The 23,723-nt window shown below is 35.4% G+C and overlaps 1 protein-coding gene across 25 annotated transcripts in view; it reads right to left on the bottom strand.

Moving 5' to 3' along the window:
- Positions 1-23,723, bottom strand: part of LOC123701748 (microtubule-actin cross-linking factor 1) — a 266,616-nt gene that overhangs the window by 33,826 nt on the left and 209,067 nt on the right. For all 25 annotated transcript variants that reach the window (XM_045649283.1, XM_045649291.1, XM_045649282.1 and 22 more), the window contains 35 exons: positions 22,582-22,707; positions 22,001-22,158; positions 21,425-21,556; positions 20,940-21,052; positions 20,357-20,498; positions 19,794-19,960; positions 19,234-19,393; positions 18,580-18,776; positions 18,095-18,285; positions 17,083-17,207; positions 16,523-16,683; positions 16,038-16,162; positions 15,496-15,695; positions 14,832-15,026; positions 13,948-14,172; positions 13,345-13,479; positions 12,762-12,896; positions 12,454-12,558; positions 11,840-12,010; positions 11,246-11,440; positions 10,657-10,788; positions 10,170-10,303; positions 9,198-9,390; positions 8,608-8,834; positions 7,976-8,120; positions 7,222-7,341; positions 5,918-6,115; positions 4,898-5,061; positions 4,551-4,650; positions 4,066-4,251; positions 3,203-3,321; positions 2,612-2,770; positions 1,734-1,965; positions 888-1,076; positions 188-342 (listed from right to left, as the gene is read on the bottom strand). In XM_045649283.1, the coding sequence (XP_045505239.1) occupies positions 188-342; positions 888-1,076; positions 1,734-1,965; positions 2,612-2,770; positions 3,203-3,321; positions 4,066-4,251; positions 4,551-4,650; positions 4,898-5,061; positions 5,918-6,115; positions 7,222-7,341; positions 7,976-8,120; positions 8,608-8,834; positions 9,198-9,390; positions 10,170-10,303; positions 10,657-10,788; positions 11,246-11,440; positions 11,840-12,010; positions 12,454-12,558; positions 12,762-12,896; positions 13,345-13,479; positions 13,948-14,172; positions 14,832-15,026; positions 15,496-15,695; positions 16,038-16,162; positions 16,523-16,683; positions 17,083-17,207; positions 18,095-18,285; positions 18,580-18,776; positions 19,234-19,393; positions 19,794-19,960; positions 20,357-20,498; positions 20,940-21,052; positions 21,425-21,556; positions 22,001-22,158; positions 22,582-22,707 (5,611 nt within the window). The remainder of the gene's footprint in view (positions 1-187; positions 343-887; positions 1,077-1,733; positions 1,966-2,611; positions 2,771-3,202; positions 3,322-4,065; positions 4,252-4,550; positions 4,651-4,897; positions 5,062-5,917; positions 6,116-7,221; positions 7,342-7,975; positions 8,121-8,607; positions 8,835-9,197; positions 9,391-10,169; positions 10,304-10,656; positions 10,789-11,245; positions 11,441-11,839; positions 12,011-12,453; positions 12,559-12,761; positions 12,897-13,344; positions 13,480-13,947; positions 14,173-14,831; positions 15,027-15,495; positions 15,696-16,037; positions 16,163-16,522; positions 16,684-17,082; positions 17,208-18,094; positions 18,286-18,579; positions 18,777-19,233; positions 19,394-19,793; positions 19,961-20,356; positions 20,499-20,939; positions 21,053-21,424; positions 21,557-22,000; positions 22,159-22,581; positions 22,708-23,723) is intronic.

The raw sequence follows: 23,723 nt of genomic DNA, 5'->3' as shown, positions 1-23,723 counted from the left end.
TATCTGTCAGTACTTGGAATTTGTACCATAATACTTGGCAATAAGATTGAATTTCGTAATTTATAAATACTATACGCGTAGTCATTTAATTTCGGACAAAGTGATAACTTTACTATTAGGAAAGCTTTACTATAAGGAAATTCCATATAGAATTTATTCGAAAATCTATACTTTTGAAGTATCTTACCTATTCAAAGCTTCTACTTTCACCATGTGTGGATCGACTTCCGTCTTGAAGGATGCAAGTTGCGCGATTTGTCGCTTAACTGCATCTATGTCGGATCCTAGCGGTCCCATTTTAGAGAATTTCTCTTCAGCTGAGTCGAGGAACTCTTGTAGATTCTAAAGCATATAATATAATGTTTATTTGTAGATTTTAATATTGGTTAAGGATAAATTAATGTAGCCTTCATAAATTATAATGTACTAGCGGTACGCCCCGGCTTCGCCCGTGGTATATATTTCGCAATAAAAGGTAGCCTATGTTCTTCCTCAGGGTTTAAAGATTGTCTGTGCCAAATTTCATCAAAATCGGTTGAGAGGTTTAAGCGGGAAAGCGTAACAGACAGACAGAGTTACTTTCGCATTTATAATATTAGTAGGGATTGAACTTTATAATTTATTAAACATATGTATTATATCAATGATTTTGTTATTAGCGATGGTGGTATGATTACCAAAGTTTTAAACAAAACTAGGACAATCATTAAGCACATTATTGTCGTTTATTACAATAATTATGACTATATACTGCAGAATCATTAAAGATCCAAATCTTCTACACTTCTACAGTTAAACTAACCATAAAACTACATCTCTCTTAACTTCTACTCTAAAAACTTCCCCAAATTATTTACCCTATAAATCCTGCCCTAACCAAAACTTACGTGCAATGTGTCATGGAACTCCATAGCCTTTTCCATAGCATCTATAAGGTTCTCTTCTCTTCTAGCATATAACGCTGTGATATTATCCCAAGCGGTATCCAGATCTTCGATGTGTTTCTTGACTTCTGGCTTGTCTGGTTCCCCGCATATTGACATGAGGGTGGATCCTGTCTTGCGCACTTTTTCCACCTGGATTATAATATTGGTGTTATAGAAAAAAAATTGTAGAAAAATTATGATTGTTATTATTGTAATTTTTTGTGGAGTAAGTTTGAATAAGTATTACTAAAATTTGATTGGGTCTTAGTAAAGTTCTGCCATCTAGACACCTTTTTAATACAACAATTCATTTGTTGTATGGACCAAAATGACCCGTATATTGTTTTTTTGCTCCTTACATTGTAAATACCTATATTATATTGCAGACCTAAAAAACAGAAGTCAATTTTTTTTATATTTTTTTTTGGGTTTTTGGATCGTGTTGGGAATTTGGGGGACATCCTGCGCTACAAACAAAGTCAATTTTTGTATTTTTTCGCGAGATTTGCATTGGTCTCCCATTTAAGCCGCCCCGGTTGTATTTACGGCTCAGTGTGGTCAATTTCTGCTGTAAAAAATTGATTGTCTGTAAAGTCGGTTTACTGACAATAGTTGAACGTGACAACGTCCGATTGCTTCTTTGTCGCTCGTTCTGCGCTTTCGCTTGCACTTCAAGGCCTTACGGAACGCCTCAGAGCGAGGTAACGCCGCATGAGTCATGTTTTTTCGTGCGTGCAGCCGTCTCTACCGAATTATAAGACGTTGTCACCAGATTTTAGCTTTCCCCTTCCACCAGCCCATCTTTACCTGCGGCTTGGTGTGGTCGATCTCGTGGCGTATCTCCTGCAGCTGCAGCTGCTGGTGCTGTATGCGGTGCGGCTGCGCAGCCGGCGGTGGTACAGCAGCCAGCGTGTCCTCCAGCTCGCCCAGCTGCTGCATCACGGCTTCCAGCTGCTCCCAGAAGCGCTTGGCCAGCTCGAGCGCGCTGTCCAGGGACTGGCCCCGGTTCGTGCTCGAGCGTTGCACTTCGTCCCATAACCTGGAAACGGAAATACGTATTTAAAAGATCAAAATCAGTTCTCATAGCTTGGATACGTATCTTGGCAGATTAAAAACTCGCTGCAAAGTGTGCGAAATGTCGGGATAATAGTATTAATAACTCATGCCCCGGAACCACAGACACAATAAAAAATCTATTGTGTCTGTGGTTCCGGGACCGATCGGGCCGCTTGGGGCTCAATCGGTTAAGCTCGTTGTAAAGGGTGCGAAACGTCGGGATAATAGTATTAAATAAAACGCGTTTAAATTTTTAAGATCAAATTAAGCTAAAAAGAACCTACAGTTTTTTATAGAAACATTTTTTTAAATGTCAGATGAAGTAGAAAAGATCTTACACCTTTTATAGAAACATTGAAAAAAGGTCACATTCAGTTCCCATCGCATGTAAATAAATAAATAAAAAATAAAAAATCATTTATTTGGAAACAATACATAAATATTATTATAGCCACTATAAATGAAAATCAGAAAGCTGTACGGATAGCAAAAAAAGGTCACTGAAAAAAAAAATACCATAACTTATTTATTGAAGAGTAAAACAGTCAATTTTAAATCAAAGTTAAAATTAGCCAAAAAATTTTTTTGTAACCACAAAACTACCCCCATTTTTCCCAAATAAAACTTACTTATTAAGCTTATCCAGTTTCGCTCTAATATCCCTTACGGCCGGGTCAGCGGCTCTAGCTTTGCCCATCACGTCGGCGGCCGCGCGCTGCACCGCACGGTACGCTTCTTCTCTCTTCTCTAGATCTTCTATTAACGCGTTGTTCTCTTCTATTTGGTCTCTGTTGAATGAGGTATATATATTTTAGTACATGGAGAAAAAAGTAAAGTAGTTTAAAAAATTACCTAAATCGAAGAACCTCTTTAAAGTAGAAAACCCGTAAAATAGTTTGTATAGGTGATAATTACTTAACATTAAAAAGAGAATATAAACTAAGTAGTTTGATATTCTTATTTGTTTGAATTGAAGATGAGTGTAAAAAAGTTCTCCAAACAAAATAAAATCTTGTATGAAGAAATGTATCACCGAAAAAATCCGGCTTGAAGGACCAACAAGGTTTTGGTCCTTCGAGCCGGATTCTAGCTTATTCAAAATATACCTTCAAACCTATAAACAGGATAAACCAATAAATTTTTTATAAAATGAGCTATATTTTCTCACTTTCCTCAATACAAATGTACTAAAAATCACATATATTTAAACAAAAACATACTGTATTTTATGCGGGTGTGCAGACACAGGTTCTGCGTGCTGTAGCTGATCGGCCGCACCTGATAGAGCACGGACCATTCCTTCTAGACGTTCCGCGAATACTGACGATTCTTGTAGCGCCTGAAAATAAAGAAAAAGGTATTATTAATTTATTAATATTGTTATATAGAACGGTTATGAATTTGGAAATGAAATAAATATAAATCAAGGCATTGAAAATGTGATCCAGTAATCTTTTCACAACATTTGAGCGGGTAGGCTTTTATTAATTTTTGTGATTTATTTAAAAATTCAGTAACTTTAAGTAGAACTAGAAATAGAGTACGTTTTATTTTGACAATCTAAAATTATTAAATACAGTTCCATTAGGAGATAACATAACAAGGTATTCATATAACAAATATTTGAGATGTTTACAATAATGAATTTTTGAGAATGATTATTGAATAACATACAGCACAGTTGACGGTCAGACAGTTTAAAGCCCATCGACCTAAACTTGTCTAAAACGTCAAACATCTCCCCCCACTTATAACCAAACTTAATATTTAACTTAGCAGAGAAGTTCCAAATCTTAACCACACCGCCATGCTGATAAATCCACACTTAATATTATAAATGCGAAAGTAACTTTGTCTGTCTGTCTGTTACTCAATCACGCCTAAACTACTGAACCAATTTGCATGAAATTTGGTATAGAGATATTTTGATACCCGAGAATGGACACAGGCTACTTTTTACCCCGGGAAATAGTACAGGTTTCATCCCGGAAAACCCACGGGAACGGGTACTATGCGGGTTTTTCTTTGACTGCGCGGGCGAAGCCGCGGGAGGGAAGCTAGTAAATAAATAAATTGTTTATACCTGTTCCAATTCCTGCTGTCTCTGCCTCAATTCAGCCCGTAAAGCGTTGTATCGCTCACAGTCAGCGTCCACGGTATCCCTTACAGCGGCTGCATCGCTTTCGCTGATTAGATTGCACAGCGCTTCACCTGTCTTGACCAGCTTGTCGACTAGAGGCTTGTGCCCGCCGATCGATTGCTGTAGCATCTGTGAAACAATGTAAAATATTAAATAAACATTGTAAAAATGGCTGAAAAGATCAATTAGGGAAGTGTGATGTTCAATAACCATTGAACATCAAATTAATAATCAAAAAACATAACATCAAATAAGAGATACGCTGGCAAATGGCGTACAACTTTTACTTGGGCATTATAATAATGCCCGAACACTCCATAAAATTGGAATTGAATAAAACCATCATTCAGCGCTAAAACCTTTTTTTATTTGAAAAGAAAAATTAAATAGAACAATTTTAGTACGATAAAAAAAAGAACAATATGTACCTCGTTCTTATCTTGTTGCTGAACGATTTGTTCGGGTCTAAGCGCCGGCATCGCCAGCATTTGTACTTGTTTCTCCATGTCGTCCAACCATGAGGATAATCTGAAAAGAAATATATGTAAAATAAACGAAAAAGAAAAAAAAAAAATATAACTGTCATTTAAAAACTTCTTCATGTTGAGGACAATAAATCAAACCAAATCTGTTTATTTGCTTGCGTATTTGGTAATTTAAAGGTGTTAATATACAATATTTTTATCACGTATACTGCCATTGTAAGTGTCAATTAAATTCTTTCTTTCTTAAAAATTATTTTTTTTGCAACTACCCTCAAAATGTTCCCACTCACCCATGGTGTGTATCAGCGAAGTGCTCTGCGAGTGGCAGCGCCTGCTCCAGGGCTGCCAACCGCGCGGCGCTCAGCTGCCCGACTTCCTCCATCATCTCCTTCAGTTCTTCACTCCTCTCCCTTATCACTCCCGCTTCCTCTGTCGACTGGCATTCGCGGAGCACCTGAAAGATGATAATTATCGTGAAAATTTTTTTTTTCACCAAAAGACAACTGTGGGTGATATGAAATAGTGGAAGTATTTTAATTGTGACAAAATATAACAGAAAGCCGGTAACAGCTAGTTGATACATAAAATCATGTAAAATAATTAAGATTGACAGTTTTCAGAATAAAAGGAAACTAATATTATAAAGAGGAAAACTTTGTTTGTTTGATTGATTGTAATGAATAGGCTCATAAACTATTAGACCGATTTTAAAAATTCTTTCACCATTCGAAAGCTACATTGTCCACGAGTAATTTAGGCTATATATTATCACGCTAAGACCAACAGAAGCGGAATCACGCGGGTGAAATCGCGTGGCACAGCTAGTAATGAATAAAAAGAGGGCTTTTTTTCTAAGAGAGCAATCTCTTCACGTTTCTTTGCAGCTGTTTGGATACATAAGTATATCAAAATAAATAAATCAAAGCAAATTGACATACATAGATCTCAGTTCGCTGGGCAGGTAGCTAGAGCATAACCTTACCAATCAGGGTTGCCTGGAAGAGATTGCTTTTGAGCAATAAGGCCGCCTTTTAGTACGTATGTGCCGTGTGTTTTCATTGTATTTAATTATAGTATAGCTTATTTATGTTTGGTATATTATGTACAATAAAGAATAAATAAAATAAATAACCATTCATTCGTTCATTCCAAGAAGCTGATGTCTAATACACTGGAGATTGCACTATGAACATTAACTTGTCACAAGAAAATATGGCGTCATTCAAGGTCATATTGTTCTTGTGACAAGTTAATGTTCATAGTGCAATCTCCAGTGTATTAGATATAAGCTTCTTGGTTCATTCACTGACCTTCTTAGCCTGCGCGAGCAGATCCCTGGTCCTCACCCGCTGCGCAGCCACGTCATCGCACAGCGGGCGCAGGTCGGCCAGCTGTGCCCGCAGCACGTCGGCGCGTGCGCCGGGCGGGGCGCTGGCACGCAGCTGTGCGTCTGCTGCGCGCAGCCACTCCACTAGCTCCTCCATGTCGCCCACTACTTCTAGCGACCGCTGTGGAAGAAAATATTAATCACTACTTCTAGGTAGCGCTGTGGGGGAATATATTTAGTGAATAGAAGAAATTTGATATATTTTTCACTACTTCTAGCGACCGCTGCGGGGGAATAGATTTGTTTAAAAGAAGAAAAAATATATATGTATACTAGTGGTCCGCCCCGGCTTCGCCCGTGGTACCTACATGTTTAAACTATCCTATCTCTCAAGTTGGATCGAACTGCACATGGTGTGCGAATTTTATTATAATCTGTTTAGTGGTTTAGGAGTCCATTGAGGACAAACATTGTGACACGAGATTTATATATATTAAGATATTAATCACTACTTCTAGGGAGCGCTGCGGGGAAAAAAGATTTGGTAATTAGCAAAATTTTATATATGACTAGCTTACCGCCCGCGGCTTCGTCCGCTTTGTCTAAAACCTAATAAATTATATACTAAAAGCTTCCTCTTGAATCACTCGCTATTAAATAAAAATGTGTGCGTGTACTAGTGTACACACGTAAGAAGTGAAATTTCTTTATGACCATATTATTTTTCAAAAAATAATTTACTATATTTACGTCGAATCACGCGTCATCACGCGAGTGATTCGACGTAAATGGACGTAAATATAGTATCTTATCCCTACCGGGAAAACTAAATTTTTTTCACTTCAAAAAAAATATAAATAATCACTACTTTTAGGAAGCGCTGTAGGGGAATATATTTAGTGAATAGAAGAAATTTGATATATTATTCACTACTTCTAGCGAGCGCTGTGGGGGAATATATTTAGTGAATAGAAGAATTTTAATACATTACAATTAAGGCGAGGTATTTCAACGCACCGTTTGCACGAGTCTAATTGCAAATACATGAAAAAGTTCTTGCAAATACGCCTACATCATACCATCATCATCTCCTTAATGCCGTGGGGAAATAGATTTGGTAAATAGAACAATTTTGATATATTATTATTGAAAGAGTGTAGAGAACAGATAGGTTCACTAACATATTTTTCAAATGAAATTAAAATTAATGTTTAAAACATTCAGGAGTAATTCAGGAGGATTCACACATTTATTTTAAAATTATGTATAAAATCCACCCATAATTACCTTCTTGCTCAGTAACAATCTTTCAGCCTTGCGCTGCACTTGTTCTGCGATCACATCGAAACGACGGTTATCCCGCGTCACCATACCCTCCACGTGGGTAGCTCCTTCCCCGGGGGATATCTGGCAAAAACGGGGAAAATATATAAATATATTATGGTAACGTAATAGTGAAAAGAAAATTTATAATGCCGTAGAGTTGATAGAAAATAAAATTATTTTTTCACCTCTGCAGATTTACCAAATAAATGTAAACACTTTTGTTCTAAACAGGACCATTGTAATTTATTTATTTTATTTATTTATTTATACAATACAATAATACAATTCATTAAATATAAATTAAATTAAACTGGCGCAAACATAATCTCTTTAGAGATTTACCGCGCGCCAGCGCCGTCGACATACAAAATAAAGATACGATAATATTGACAAACAATAATACAACATTATTACATACATTCATTCACAGAACTAACAAAAATATTTCGCAACATCTAAGTACATCTTTTATTTTAACAAGAATTGTAACAAGAATTAAAGTGAACAGCACGCAACTCAAGAAAATGATATACATTTTAAATTATCGTAATTATATAAGTGCGTACTACACATTGCATGCGTACGTACACACATATCAAAATTTGAAACATCCCCTAGGCTCAGTCAAATCGACCGATATTAATTTACCCTTTAAATTCAATTTATGCTTGACTGTAAGTACATACATAATAAACATAATAAATAAAACACATACTTGACACAACTGAGGTCCGACCAAGTTGATATTGTCCAATAGAGGTCTGAATTCTTGTAATTCAGCCTCCAAACGTAAGATGTCTTCTTCGCGCGGTTCGACTGATTGCAGGCAAGTTTCCGCGCTTGACATCCATTCTGATAGTCTGAAAGTTTATGTTTGTGTTAATTTTAGAAGGTATGGACTTATAAAATAATTAGGAAATAAGATATAAGAGAAAGATTATGTATAGGAAAATGTTACGAAGCGTTTCAGAAAAGCAGAAATGCGCAGTTCTTCTTCGGTGATAATAAATTTCGCTCATATTGATATGGGTCGACTTTTTATGTATTTAAGAGTTAAAATTAGATCTGATCATACTAAGCTATTTAATACAAAAATATGTAAAATTTCTTGTTTTTTTTATTGCATGCGTAAACTCATAACTGTATATAATTCTACTAAATAAGGATTGTCATTTGTTTTCAGCTACTGCGTTCGAGTAACCATTATTACTTATACGTATGCTAAAATTCTCTTTGGTACGATATTTGTGCAAATTTTTGGGACCAATATCATTAAAGATAAATTTAAATGTTATTTCTCTATCTGTACGTTGCGGAAAAAATTAATTTAATATATATTCAACTCACTTAGCATGTGAATTATATAACTGTTGCACCAACGGCAGCGTATCAGAGGCCAGCTTAAGCAAGTCAGCTCCTTTGCTAGTAAGGTCGTTGTATCTCCTCTGTAGAGCGTCCAGTTTATCCTTGAGCTGTAGGGCTTCGTCTCCGGAGATATGTTTCATTAGTTCTAGACCAGATTCCACTGTACTGTCTACTGCTTCTTGCTTCGCTGATATTTCTTCGGTTTTCTCCTGTTGATTAGGTTTAGGAATAGTAAATTATATATTTTGAGCATTTGATTCAAGTTTTGTAGAAAAAAGATTTTAAATATTGGGCCATCATGTGTATTATCGATGTAAGAATGCAAAATTATTTTATTTCCAAGTTCATAAAAAAATTATAAATACTCATGAAATTAATTCAAAAAAGGATTTCTGGAATTAATTGCTGGTGAAATGACAAGAAATAAAGAACAATATTTTATATCCTGTCATTTTAAACAAGAAAGAAACCATTTTTTCACCGTTATTCCACATCATGATCGATTTTCACCTATGTTTTTTTAATTCATTCATTTTAAAGCTATAAAACCTAACTTTTTTATCAAAACTCACCGCCAATTCGTCCATCTGCCTCAAAAGTTTCTCCATGTGCACCGGTAGCACCTTCCTCTTGGCCAAGTACTGTTCCATGGAGTCCATCCACGCGGATAGATCTTGGTATGTTAGGACAAGATGGCGAAGACCCTTACGTGAGTTGTCCAGGAGATCGCCTATGTTTAGACTGTGGTCTACTAGCGCTTGGTATCTGAAAAAAAAAAATTAATTTTGGTAATATGTAACATAAAACATGTTAAAATAATAACGAATACAAAATAAAAACAACTATTAATATGATGGAAAACGACGCTAATACCTCTTATTGGGTGGAGCCATTAATTAAGAGAATATGTACAATAAAAATGATAAGATTTGCTCATACATAAAAAAGATTGCAAATGTTATAAAACTGAATATGACTGTGTTGTTTTTTAAAAAAAAGTATTGCATTAAAGATTGCTGCCAGTACGTTGGTCCTTCGAGTCGATAATTGGTCTATTAAAATTAGCTATTTAGCTATTTTGCCAATCACTAAACATATCCTACTACATTAATGGAAAATTCACAACTTGATATATTCGTGCTTATGGAAATCTGCCAGAAACAAATGACAGAGACTAATTCAACGTCCCCGTCAAATTCATGTCAAACAATTTCCAACTCTAGTACTTAGTATTTAAGGCAGAAATTTCTAGATCTATTGCCTAAATAACCTAGTACTTCCATACTTAATATTATAAATGCGAAAGTAACTCTGTCTGTCTGTCTGTTACTCAATCGCGCCTAAACTACTGATTCAATTTTCATGAAATTTTGTATGGTGATATCTTGATACCCGAGAAAGGACATAGGCTACTTTTTATCCCATGGAAAATGACGAAAGAATACTTTGGGAAAATGACGCATTCCCGGAAACCGGTTTTTCTTTGACTGCGCGGGCGAAGCCGCGGGCGGAAACCTAGTAAGGCATAAATTTCTATAACCTACCTATCAGTAGCCGCATGCAGTCTATCAGCCAATGCTGCTGCTTCATCATCTCCCACGAGGGTCATCAGCTCGGATGCTGTTTCTGTTAACTGCTTGAAAGGTGGCTGCTTGGAGAGTATGTCGTCGTGGATGTTCTTTGAAGAGAAGTAAAATGAAAATTATATATAACAAATATACTTCGAATAATTATTTTTAAATTAAACATGTAGAAATCAAATGAAATGAAGTGAAATAATTTATTTGCGGAGTTTACAAGATAATTCCAGTACATAGAATGCTATGAATTTTAACTATGAATTTTTACAGTCGGTTATGACGTATACAAAATAATTACACCTATCGATCTAAAATAGCTGTTTATAATAATCTGACTTAACCAAGTAAATCTTCCAATACTAAGAACTTTTTATTTTACTCCCCCTTCCAGTAGTTCCTTTATTTCACAATTCTAAAAAAAATAAACAACATAATAAATTTCCAAACTCACCTTATGCTCTCTAATCTTCTGCTGTATCTTCTCTTCATCAGTGGGCACCAATTCCAATGCCTTCACTTTCCTCTCAGTGACTCCGAGCCATTCGACTAGAGGTTGTAATTGTTCTTCGAATGTTTTCGCCACCTATAATAATTAATTATATTAGTTGATTATTATTATTGAAAAGTTTAGGTTTGTGTTTTTCCATTCTTGTTTTTTTATAAGAACTCTTGATTTGTGATAAGTTGGCAAATTGATCAAGTTTCAGTGGAATAATAAATGAGAATTATAAGTTTTTTCTGGGTAATAAATTATTAAATTTAGAAATTTAATAAGATTATTACAGATCAGCATATTTAAGATTTCTAGATATAGCATATATTTATTGGAAATGATGTTTTTTTCATGATTGTTATTGCATTTTTTTTAACGTTTAACACTTGAAATCAGTCTAAGAAATCGCGACCAGGTAGAACATCCAGCCTTTACGTCATAAAAATAAAAAAATTCGAAATGCCTTAAATTTCATATTTTTTCCAACATAAACAAAACCACATCAAAATATGAACTTTAAATTTCTAACCTATTTATTCCAACATACCTTCATAGCCTGTTCCAAATCCAGCATCCTCTGCTGAGCACTAGCGGTCAGAGCATCGAATCTTTGCAACAATCCCTTCAGTTGTTTCTCGATAGCTTTCTTCTCGTTTGGATCACAGCCCGCGGCCACTTCGTTGCCCATCGCGAATAGAGAGGACATCGAGTTTTGTCTGTCTGTCAGCATTTTCTTGAGGAACTGTGTAGAAAAGGAAAGAAGGTAAGTTTCTATATGTTATTTCAGGATTTAGTTTTAATTTTGACAGTAGTTTTGTATTTAGAAGATTTGGTTATCTTTTACGTTGTTTAAAATTATAGGATGGATATATCGTCAGTTAAATTGCAAAAAATACATTTCTGTTAAATATTGAATTAAATTTTGAAAAATTAATATGTTTCTGTATCTTAATTTAACACAGAAAAGTATTCTTTCCAACGTACCAAACATCACCTAATTAGAAAAATAATCATAAATTCTAAACATTACTATGTAACTACTACTACTAGTACTTGAAAATTGCTCATAACTTTCTAGAATTTACTCAAAATAATAGGTTGTCCTATCCAAAATTTGCTCAAAATCATGCCAAGAACATACCTTCTGCTCCTGCAACTGCGCTTTCACGACCTTATAATCAGCAGACGGTGGTTTCTGGTTCCTGACCAGTTCTTCCGTGTCTGCCAACCACCGAGCCAGACCACCGAGGGCTTCTGCCAACTTGCCAGACTGTAACAACCCTACGTCTAGACGACGACCACGCTCGTTCATCTGTGGAAAATATATAGTTATTTATTTAATTGAAGAAATTATCATTGATTTTTATTGAAATATCTAAAAAACTTTCTTTTGGGTATGTTTTTTAAAATGTCATCATTGAAAACATCGTAAAAGACTAAATATAAAAAGGACATTGCAAACAATGCGATAAAATATTCAGAAGCATATTGCAAAATGTATTACTACTGCATTGGAATAAGTTATGTTGTTTGCATGAATCAAACTTTCATGAGAGGCACAAATATAGGACACAAAATATAAAATCTATTTCGGGTGATCCAGAAGAGATCGCTTCACCACTTAAAAGAGACTTGAGAAGCAATCAAATAGATGCAGACAAACTTAAAACTGTCCGTCTTATTGCTTCAGAGCGATATCTTTCACACAACCTTTATAGGTTAGCATAGCATCCATAGCAATAACATATTACATACCTTTTCCTTCAATCCATTCCATTTATCATTCATCTTCTCCAAGTCCCTCTCCAGTTGTTGTGTAGGTACTCCCTGCAGAGCAGACCTTACCAGGCCTTGCCCAATCTGTGAAAATATAGTAGTTATTAAAACAGAAGCGTGTGCCTACGTATCAGAAGTGAAACTACTTTGGCATGATTCAAAGACACCAAAATCGCCTCACTCCATGACAGTATTGCCATGGCGCGACCTTGAAATTTTACCCTCAACGCGCCTAAAGTTTCACTTTAAAACTAAGAAACAAGTGACAAAGTAACAAACAAACAAACCTTGTTACAGTGGGACACATTCTGGCCCAACGGCTCTAGGGTCCGCTGCTTGAGGTCCGAGAAGTCCTTCTGTTGGGACCTTATTTGGTCCACGTCGGAGGACACCGGTTTAAGGCTTTGCACTTGTTCTGCAGCCTAGTGAAGGATAAATAAATGATTAATTATTTATTAACAATTAATTGATAGTTTCATTGATAAAGAACATTTTCTATCGTACAGTTTTGCTACTGCAACAATGTGGTCTAAATTCATTTTACAGGTTCATTAATTCGTAAATCTTAAATTAATGTAGTCATTTCATTACAATCGTTATTTTTAGTGTCATAAACACATTAAAAGATTTAAATTCGATACATCATTTCCAGATAATAATTATTCTTATATTTTATCTGGTCAATATTTCATCCAGAGCTGATACGTTGCTATATACTTTGAAAATAATTTCATAATTAAATTTGATGGCCAAAATTATTCATCAGAAGTACTTCTTAAGTCATTTAGCATTATTCAAGCTATGCACCTCATAATCTAATTAATTAAAACCACACAAACATACATATAAACAAAGTTACACTATAAATACCTCATTAATATCATCCATAACTGAATCATAAGCCTTGTAGAACGCCTCCAGCTTGCTGAGAGTATCGTCCAAGTCCTGTTCCCGCGCGCGGGTCCGTTCCTCCATCTTCCTTAGGTGTTTGCGGAGACCTTCCACCTGTTTCATTGCAAAATTCACGTATTAATACTTTAAAAATATATTAACTGAGAAAATTCCTATAATTTGTACCTAATAATTACTATATTTGAATGAATGGAAGCGAAAATGCAGAAGATATACCAATTTTAATAAGTTGTTTCTTAACTATTTTTTTCAAAGATTTAATACGTAAAATGATTTCTATATCTAAAAAAAAATTTATGCGTGAAATGATGGACATCATTATTCTTATATTAGTCACGTTATTTTTTTAACATGTTCCAGGATAAAAATATAGTTAGCCATCAAACATTTTAAGGATGGCATGGCAGGATTGACAAAAACATCATTTCGAGTAAAGAATGGTAGCAAAGTTCTCTAATGTCTATATTTTAATACCTAACCATAGTAATGGTTTTGTATGCTGTATTTTTTCTAAATATTTAAAGATGACTACAAATAAATGTCAAAATGCTCCAAACTCACATGCTCCCTGGCCTTCGAAGTATCCCCATATCCACCATCAATGAGATTCTCCCCAGTACGCTCCACATCAGCGATCCAGTCTTCAGCTCGCTCCAATTTACTGAAGAACTTGTTCACTTCGTCTATTTGCGCTCGAACAGCTTTAATATCACGGCCCGGAGGTTTCATGGCGTCTAGTTCTTTTTCTAATTCGGACATGTTACCGGACACGCCTTTTACTTTGTCCTGTTGGTTGATAATAATAAAACTATTAAAACACCAAAAATAATACACACAAAATATAAAGCGGAACCTTTTTCAATTTTAACTAAGCTTAGAAATGTCTTTTGAGGTATACAGAATGGTCATTTTGTTATTTAACTCAGATTGAAAGTTAAGCAACATGAAACTTCATAAAACAAAAACGTATTAGCAAAGACATAGTTCTCCTTTTCTACCACATTTACTAAAGTGAAACTCAAACTAAACACAATATTCAACTAGACTTCGTGGGGAAGCGGTTTTGAATCGGTAAAAATATAGAAAAATAATAAAAAAGACGTGTGTCACTCGGGTACTGGGGCGGTTGCGCTATTGCATGCTATGCCTTCAAGCCACACCTCCGCCCGTCGGAGTGGGGAGCGTGAGGTTTTTTCGTTACGGAATTTCTCGATTCGGTCCCCGCGCTCAAGGCCCGCGATAGAAGCTATGCAATAGCTTAATAATTTATCACCAGCTCGGAACAGGTACTTCGGAATGTATTGTTCAGAACTTGTACATGTTTTTCTGAATATTTTTAAGACAAATTTATCATAACAAGACACTACTATCGCTATCTCGATCTTTCTTACCCTCCCCAAGATAATAACTCTTTCCTTGCTTTGAATGCTAAGTCTCAAACTAACCTGGAAGAAAGCCACAGCCTTCGCAACTCCAGCCAACTCATCAGCGGCCCGCTGTGTTCCACTGTCCAATCTCTCCAACCGCTCAGCCAAACCTAATGCGGTTTCGTCCAACGTAGCGCGAGCTCTTGCAGCCGCTTCGGGTCCGCTGAATTCTTGAGCTAGCGACACTATGTCGTCCGCTGCTATGTTCACGCTCTATAAATAAAAATAAGTGGTACATTAAAAAAAAACTAAAAAAAAAATATATTTGTTAGTTGTTATGTAGAATTGTGTGGACAAAGAAGTTAAAAAATCATTTTTAAAACAGAGTGAATGTATATTGATGCCTTTTTAAATTACTGAAAACATTCCATAACAATTTATTTGTGTTGAATAACTGTGTCGATTTACTATTTTTTATAATAAATTGCAATAAAAAATAAATCCTCGAAATTAATTTAATTTGTCCAGAAAAATAATTCAGACTGCAATATTTGTAGAGAAAATAACAGTTTTCCATAATATATAACTACTCCCAAAAATGGGGTTAATCAAATCCTAACCTTCCCCAAAAACTAGACAAGCAAACAATATAGTTTTTGAGTCCTAATAACAAAGAGAACAACGAGACAACAAAAAACTGGCCAAGTGCGAGTCGGACAATAACTTTTCTCAATAAAATTACCTGTAAAGGCGCTCGTAACGCGTGCACATGTTCAGTCAGCCTCGCCACAGCATCCTTGGCAACACTGGGCGGAGATTGTAGCGCAGCTTCCAACCTCTCTTCGCATCTCGCGAGAGGGGCTTCCACGGCTCTAACTTTTTCGAGGAATTCTCCTAGTTTTCGGCTAGTTGATTCTAGGTATTCGATTTGTTGGAGCACCTCTGTAAAAAAAAAATGGGTACATCAATAAATTTATAGAAAAAATGGCGGTATCTAATATGGGTAAGGAAAGCCATAAAACCAAAAATAACAAATTCAAGATATTTATAGATGGAGTAAGTGTGAAGTTTAATGAATAAGTCTTTAGATAATGTATAAATTGGCAATATAAATCGACCAAGTGAATTTAAGATAGATAACACTATATCTAACAAGAAACAATAGTAATATATTTCATTAAAAGATTTGGGACAAACACAAAACATAATGTTTTTAAGAACTTCTGCTCTTTCTTAACTTAAGTTAGGTAGTTGCAGATATTTTTTTTCCAGAATACAACTTACCGTTATTAACCCTATCCCATTTCTCCTTCATGGTATCGAGTTGTTTTCTGACAATCTCTTGGTCAACATCACAAGCTGATATAAAGGTTTCTCCAAGCGTCCTGTTGTTTTCGTATTCACCGGACCTGTATCCAAATATATGCATTAAAATTTGTTTAATATAAGAATATTTTTAATTTCTCTGCCAAATCAGTAATATGCTGTTTATAAAAGTTTATCTCATAAATCAATTTTCGTCCATTTAAAGATTTATTTTTTTATATATCAGACACTATTAAATGTATATTTTATGGTTATGCTTTTCTACAATAAATTCTACATATTGTAATTGTTTTTTCTCATACAATTATTGCAGTCTGAACATCAATAACTGAGTCTTGAACTGCCAAAATGTCGACAAACATTATGGCTTTCAGTCACTTTTAGGACGAAGAAATTTCTAAGTACAATTTTTTAAACCAATATTACTCCTGATATAAACCAACCTCTTCCAAACATCGTTCCTGATATGCTGCAAGTCTCTCAACTGCCTCTCCAGCTCTTTGCGAGTGAAAGCGACCGGTGGTAGTTCCCGAAGACGAGTTTCCACCTCACTGAGCCAGGGTAAGAAGGATTCTTGCGCTTTGCTGTATTTACGGCAATGTTCCTGCAAATAATATATTGGGTTAGATAAGTCTGTTGGAAAATAGGTTATTCTTTGTCGAAATTGGTTGCTGATTTTAAAAAGAAGATACTATACGAATTTAAAAGAGTCGTAGCTAATAGCTAGGATGTGAAACATCTGACAGTCTTTTATATAGCGACCAATCTTTGCGACTTAAGTAAAAATTAATTGAACATCTAACCAAAAGTAACCGTAATAAGCAACATTATATGTTAATCTAAACTAATCGGAGCATACGTGTCAGAAGTGAAACTTCTATTACTAATAAGTGAGCATTTTGTAAAATTATATGTGATTAAACGTATTTTCTTTCTAATCTTCCAATAAATTCTTCTAAAAGTTAACCTAAATGATTCAAAATTGTAATTAATATAGTCTTACCGTAGCCGTTTGCAGTCTGTTGTATCTATCGACTGTCTCTCTCTTCAGTTTGTCCCACTGGCTCTGAATCCTGTCCAGGTCTTTGCGGAGTCCGGCGAAAGCTGGTTTTTTCTCCATTTCACGACCTACAGAATAGATGTTAATTAATGACTAGATTAAGACAAGACAAGTAAAATTAGTTTCTTAATGAACTTCTTATAATTCATTAATAAAGGGTTAGCTTAATAATTATAATTATTATAATTCATTAATTTAAGGTTAGTTAAGTAATTGAACGGCATATGAGAAATATATCAATAGTAATTTCTTGTTTGATTTGAATATTAATCATTTAGGAAATAAAGACTGACCGATTGTTGTGATTTTAAAGCTAAAAGTAGTTATTGTTCTGTGTTTCAGTGTGCGTGAGCACACACGCATATCTTTGTCTAGTTGTACGATGTTGTTCAGCATGATGATCTCCTTATAACAGAGCATAGTATGCGAATGCGTACGGGTGGAGAACGTATGCTTGTGTGTACGTGTTTGCGTGCATACGTACGTATACCCTGACGTATGTGCATACGTACGTGTGCTCCCTCTGATGTATACGTGTGCGTGTTTTGTACTCCTTTTGGCGTATACGCGTATTTGCATAAGTGTGTGTGTGCGAATTTGCGTGCATACATACGTATACACTTCTGTCGTGTCCGTATGCGTGTGTGTACATTTTGATCCCTTCTATTTACGTCTAAGTGTGTGTGTGTGTGTGTGTCGTGTGCTTGGGTGTATATGCATTTTGACCCCTTCTATCTTTGTCTACCTGTGCGTGTAATTGTGTATACGCGTACACGGCGTACACGCGTGCCCACGTACATGTGTGTGCGTGCTTGCGTGCAACATACGTATACACTTCTGTCGTACCTGCGTGCGTATGTGTGCGTGCGTGCGTGTGCTCCATCTGGCGTATACGTGTGCGTGTGTGTGTGCGTGTGTGTGTGCGTGTGTGTAGTGTGTGTGTGTGTGCGCTCACCCTTGTCCAGCAGCATGACGAGCTCGTGCTCGCGCTGCGTGAGGCCGCGGTAGAGCGGCTCGTGCGCGTCGCGCGCCGCGTGCAGTCGCGTGCGGTCCGCCGACACGAGCAGACGTGCCGGCAGCGCGCCCAGCTCCGCGCCCAGCCAGCCCAGCGTGCGGGACACGCCCTCCTCGATGCTGCGACCGTCCCTATGCACGAAACGTTATAATATATAATAGGAAAAACTATAAAAAACAAAGATATAACATGGGAAATACAAACATTTTTTTGAATTGAAGCCACTCATATAACATCGTATGACAACGCCAAAATAAAGCCAAGTAAACGCAAAACTACAGATTATTAAAGATCACATGAAAAAAACAGTATAATAGGCATTATAAAACATAAAAAAAGAAAAAAATATTTGACCCCACAAAAATTACGTGTTCAGCTGAAACGGAAACATTTTTCATAAAAAGGGTTAACAGAAAAATACTTACTTGAGGGCCGCTTCAATCTCCGCCTTCTTATTATCCAGCTTCCTCTGTAGCTGGTCGTATTGCCTCGCGGCCGCGGCCAGCTTGCTCTGTATGTCCTGCCTCGAGCTGGCCTCGCCCAGCACTTCCGCTAGAGTGGCTCCAGCTGCTTCAAGATCAGCTAGGAGAGGACGCTGGCCTTCCAGCTGGCGTTCTAGGTTCTGAAAATATTTCAAAATATATGAACATTAAAAAAAAAAGATAATTAGGCGGGATTTGAACCCGCGACTTTCGCATTATCAGGGCGAGCTATCGAATTTATTCTCATTCATAAAGCATTTGAGTACTATGAAATTCATACTTGTTTGAGAAGATCACTAATTCAACAGGGCAGGATTAATTTAACTGGTTGTTCTAAAAAAATGTTGTGAATGCATTGCTGCTTCTTCAATGCATTTGTTTAATTAGATGGCACTTATTCTTGGAAATGATTAAATAATGATCCTAAAATAAAATGAATTTACATACGACGATTACTAAATTAGCAACAGAGGAATAAAATAAATATAAAAACATGGCAAGCAATATTCTGACTTAACTACCAGACATACCATCCTCAATAAGGAGCTATCTAAACAAAAATAACTCATCAATTCAACAAAATTTCCTCACACATACCTCAACCTCCCTCAGCTGGTCAGCGGGCTCCTGTCTCGCTGACACATCATCTAGTTTGTCAGCGATTGTGTGTAACGCGTTACGTAACCGTTCGAGCCCGGCGTCGAATTCGCGAGATGTGTCCGCAGCTGCTCCTAGACTTTCTGCACGTTGTTCCAACCTGGATAATAAATCGGTTTTATTATAGTTCTTTTTTTATTTGCTTTTCGTGCTCGGATACGAAAGAAAATAGTGGAAAACAGCAATTCTTAGTCTTTAAAAGCATCCCTTGCTACCTTTGGTTCAACTTTCGCATTGAAAACTCCTGGAAAACTGTCCACTAAAAACTACCAGATGATTAGGAAATATCACGTGCAAGTGAAAATGATGTCGCCACTAAATACTTAATTTGCATGATTACTACCTATGTTTTCTCCACTATTTATTTTAATTCATTAACTTATTTGGTGCTAAATAAATATACCTCTATCTATAGACCTATAAGTATATATATTTTTCCTTTAACTCTACACCCAATCCAACCAATTTTTATCTCCTAAACTTGTAAACAGTCAACTCACTTATTCAACAGGTCATTCCACCTATCCTGCAGGTCCTGGACCTTCTGGGCCAGTTTCCTGACATCAGGGTCATCGTGGGGCAACTTCTGTAACGCAGAACTAGCGACATCTTGTAAATGGGAAAGCTGCGGTTGCTGACCGCGGAATTCTTCGCGGAGTACTTGCACCTGGACAGGGGAAAAGATAAATCATCAATTTTTTGCCATGCCAAACAAAATAAAGGAGTGCATGCATCTGGGAAAGATGCCAAATTGCCGAATTGTAAAAAAAAAATATCAAAAGAAGAATAAAGAAAAACTTTAACAAGAAAATCAATGACAAAATGCAGCAGGATCAGCTAATGCTGTCCTTTTTAAGCAATTATTAAGGCATTTGAATAATTTTGTGCGTAAATTTAGATATCGAATATAACAAAAGCAACATAATAATGTTTATTATATAAATTTAAGATTTTATAAAGTTGTCAAACTGGTTTAACATAATTTCACCACGAACAACATTTGTTTCCAATTACCAAAACAAACAATTTTAATACAATCTTCAACTAATTAATCAAATCTCACCTGTTGCACTTGTGTTTGCACCATCCTCGAATCCGAGGAGATCGGTCCGAGTGCACCCATCATGCGCTCTTTAGCACTGAGCCATAGGGATAAACTGCTGTGTGTGTCCAATAGTTCCTTCATTTCTTCCATGAGTTGGATCCTGGAATTGCTTTTATGTTAATTATTTGTTCTTGACGTTTATTTTTTATTTGGGAAGGTGATACGTAACAAAATGATGGTGTATTAACAAAAATATACAATAACATCAAAAATAAGAAGCACTGTAAGTATATTTCATCTTATTATTTTAAAAATCGTTATCAATTGCTGTAAAGGATTAGGTCAATTATTCAAGTTAGCATGTCAATGAATTATGAAAAAAAAAATCTTGGACATTTATTTCACTTATAATGATTTTCTTTCCTGATCAATTTTTTGCGATTATACTCATTTAAATGTATTTTTATCTATGATGTTCCATTTCTTGTCTCCGAGTCATTGCCGCCTTATTTGATTATTTTGCTAATATACTAATAATTAAAATCAATATAAGAGCACATATACGCTAGACAAACACTTAAAATATAAATGATACACTTACTTCTCCTTAAAAGCATCATGCAGAGCCTTCCATCGTGAAGCAACATCGGTCACTTCGTCTTGAAGCCGGTCAGCGCCTTGCACACTTTGCTTGCGTTTCAACAATTCACGCACCTGATTGAGTTTAAAAGAATCATTGAATTGAAATATAATACATTAGATTCAAGATACTACACATTTTTGAAATGAAACTTTTTCAGGCGCGTTGAGAGTAAGCTTTTAAACTGTCACTTCATGGAGTAAGGCGACGATTTTGGTATATTTAACTTGCCAAAGAAGTTTCACTTCTGACATGTTGTCATTGTTTAACCTTCAATGATTATAATTTTGGAGAATTTATGTATTTAAAATAAATGTTATATATAAAGTTATATTTTTCGTTTAAAGTGTAAAGCTGTAATTTTCTTAGAATACATTTTATAAAAACCGTCACATTGTCACTATAAAATAAAACTACTAGTGCAACATTTAGTTCATAATTCTTACCTGGGTCTTGGTAGAATCAAGAATGCTCTGTTTCTCATACATCTCTTCGAGAACGGCACGTGATTGTTTGATAATTTTATCAGCTTCCTCCTTTGTACTGGGCACAGATTCTTTAGGCAATTGCCTTTGCACCTGATAATTAAAAAATATAATCTAATATTAGTAGGTTTAATATTTGTTTCATTAATTGTGTATATTGTTCCTATTACAATACTTTTTTCATATTTCTTCATAACATCTGTTATAAATACAAAGTTAGTTAACAATAATACATTTATATTATAGCATCTATCATTTTACTATCTTCAACTGTACATAAAATTCAATCACATAATTAATTAAGACAATATTTGTTACAACTACAATCTACTCGTCCAACAAATTTTACAACATAGTCATTTATATAGCTAACAAACAGTAACGGACCAAAAGCGGTACCTTGTGACACCCCACATAGTTTTAGATAGAAATTTATATCGAATTTATACAATTTACTTATTCTAAATTAATGTATGTCTGTTTTTAATGTATAATCGTTTTTTAACCTAAATAAAGAAAAATAAATATATATAATACCTTATCTAAGAAGTTATTCAACGTCCTGAAGCTATCCAGATGCTTCTTAACCTCTTCTCTCATGGCGTCGAGTTCATTCTGTCTGTCTGACAGTTTGGCTCCGATCAACTCGTAGCGGTTGTTTATTTCCGATATTTGTTGTTGTACTGGTGATAGATCTACAAGAAAATGAATAATTATATTATTAAAAGTTGAAAATAAATGTCAAAATTTTTGCTGTGAATTGACGTGAAGATATTAGCTGTTTATTTCGTCGCATAATAAAGCTATATAACGGATTAGGATGCAATTTGGTGAACTTATTGATTTTAAACTGATTAGAGAATTTATATGTATATTTTTATGGCAGTACAGCTGCAAGTGAAGCAGTTAAAGTAATCACAGTAATTCATTATACACTAAGTTAACTTCATACAAGTAAAATAGCATTGAATAACTTATTCCAATACTTACTCGTAAGTGATTTTAAAGAAGCTTTAATATTACAATCAATCAAAAATCTTACACTACATCGACCGTTGCCTTAATACAAATAACATCATAAATTTTAAAATAACTACGATCACCATAAAACTACATACCTTCAAGATGGAACCCATCCTGGCTTGACCGTCTGGATGAGAACCCACTTGACGCAGAGTGAGCTGACGCGGGACTCACCACTCCACCCTTGCCCGGGGACGGGGATCGCGTGTCCAGGGTGCGGCCTGGGGAGAGAAAATAAGTTAAAAACTACATTTTAGACGCCATATTGAGTTTTATACTTAATTTTGGACGTATATTGGTGACACTGCGTCGAGGCATTTTTTTCCCCAGTGTGAAGTAATTTACTGTATATGTAGTTAATATGAAAAGTAATCAAATGGCAAGAAAATGAAAGAATAATGTATATGCGTGTGCGTACGTGTGAATGTACGCACACGCGTGCGTACATGCGTGTGTGTGTGTAATGTGTATGTATTATGTACGTGTATATTTATTTATTTATTTATTTATAATAAGGTACCTTACAGCTAGTGATACAATTTTTGAGATGAATAAATACTAAGCTACGCCAATTAAAAGGTATAACCAATAGGTAGTGAAATAATATACGTATGTGAACAAAGACTAATATAAGAATTTTACAAAATATGATATTACTTACAGAGAAGGGATTTTAATTTTTTGAAGGTAAGCATTGATCAAGCCCAATAAGTATTTATAAAGAAAGAAAATGTTATAAATCTACAAATTCATAATAAATTAAAACCAATTTAATGTAATATTAAGTAAGACCTGGTAAGTAGGATGTGATTGTGTGTGTGAGTGTGTGTGTGAAAGTGCATGTATGAGAATGTGTGAGTGTAATAGCAGTGAGTGTAAAATGCTAATTTATTATATTATTATGTGAGCTGAGCTTCTGTATTGATTAATTGTAAGATTTGCTTTTTAAAACTAGTACGTGACAAATAGAAGGGATCCACAGAAGAGAATTTTTTATTATAAATGTCTGGGAGCCTGTAGAACGGTGACATTTTTAGATAATTAGTTGATGTAGCCGGCACGTGGAATAGGCGTGTGTGGCGAGTACGCTGTGTGGGTACAAGATACTTTATATTTTCCAACGCTGTGGAATAGTCAAACTTGTTGTTCACAATATCATATAACAAATTTAAACAGTTATGTTATCTACATTTAACCTTTAGTTACTACTACTATACTACTTTAACCGTAGTTTATA

This window comes from Colias croceus, chromosome 22 (genome assembly GCF_905220415.1).
Source record: "Colias croceus chromosome 22, ilColCroc2.1".
In the NCBI taxonomy this organism is placed as follows: domain Eukaryota; kingdom Metazoa; phylum Arthropoda; class Insecta; order Lepidoptera; family Pieridae; genus Colias; species Colias croceus.
This window is presented reverse-complemented; position numbering and strand designations above follow the sequence as displayed.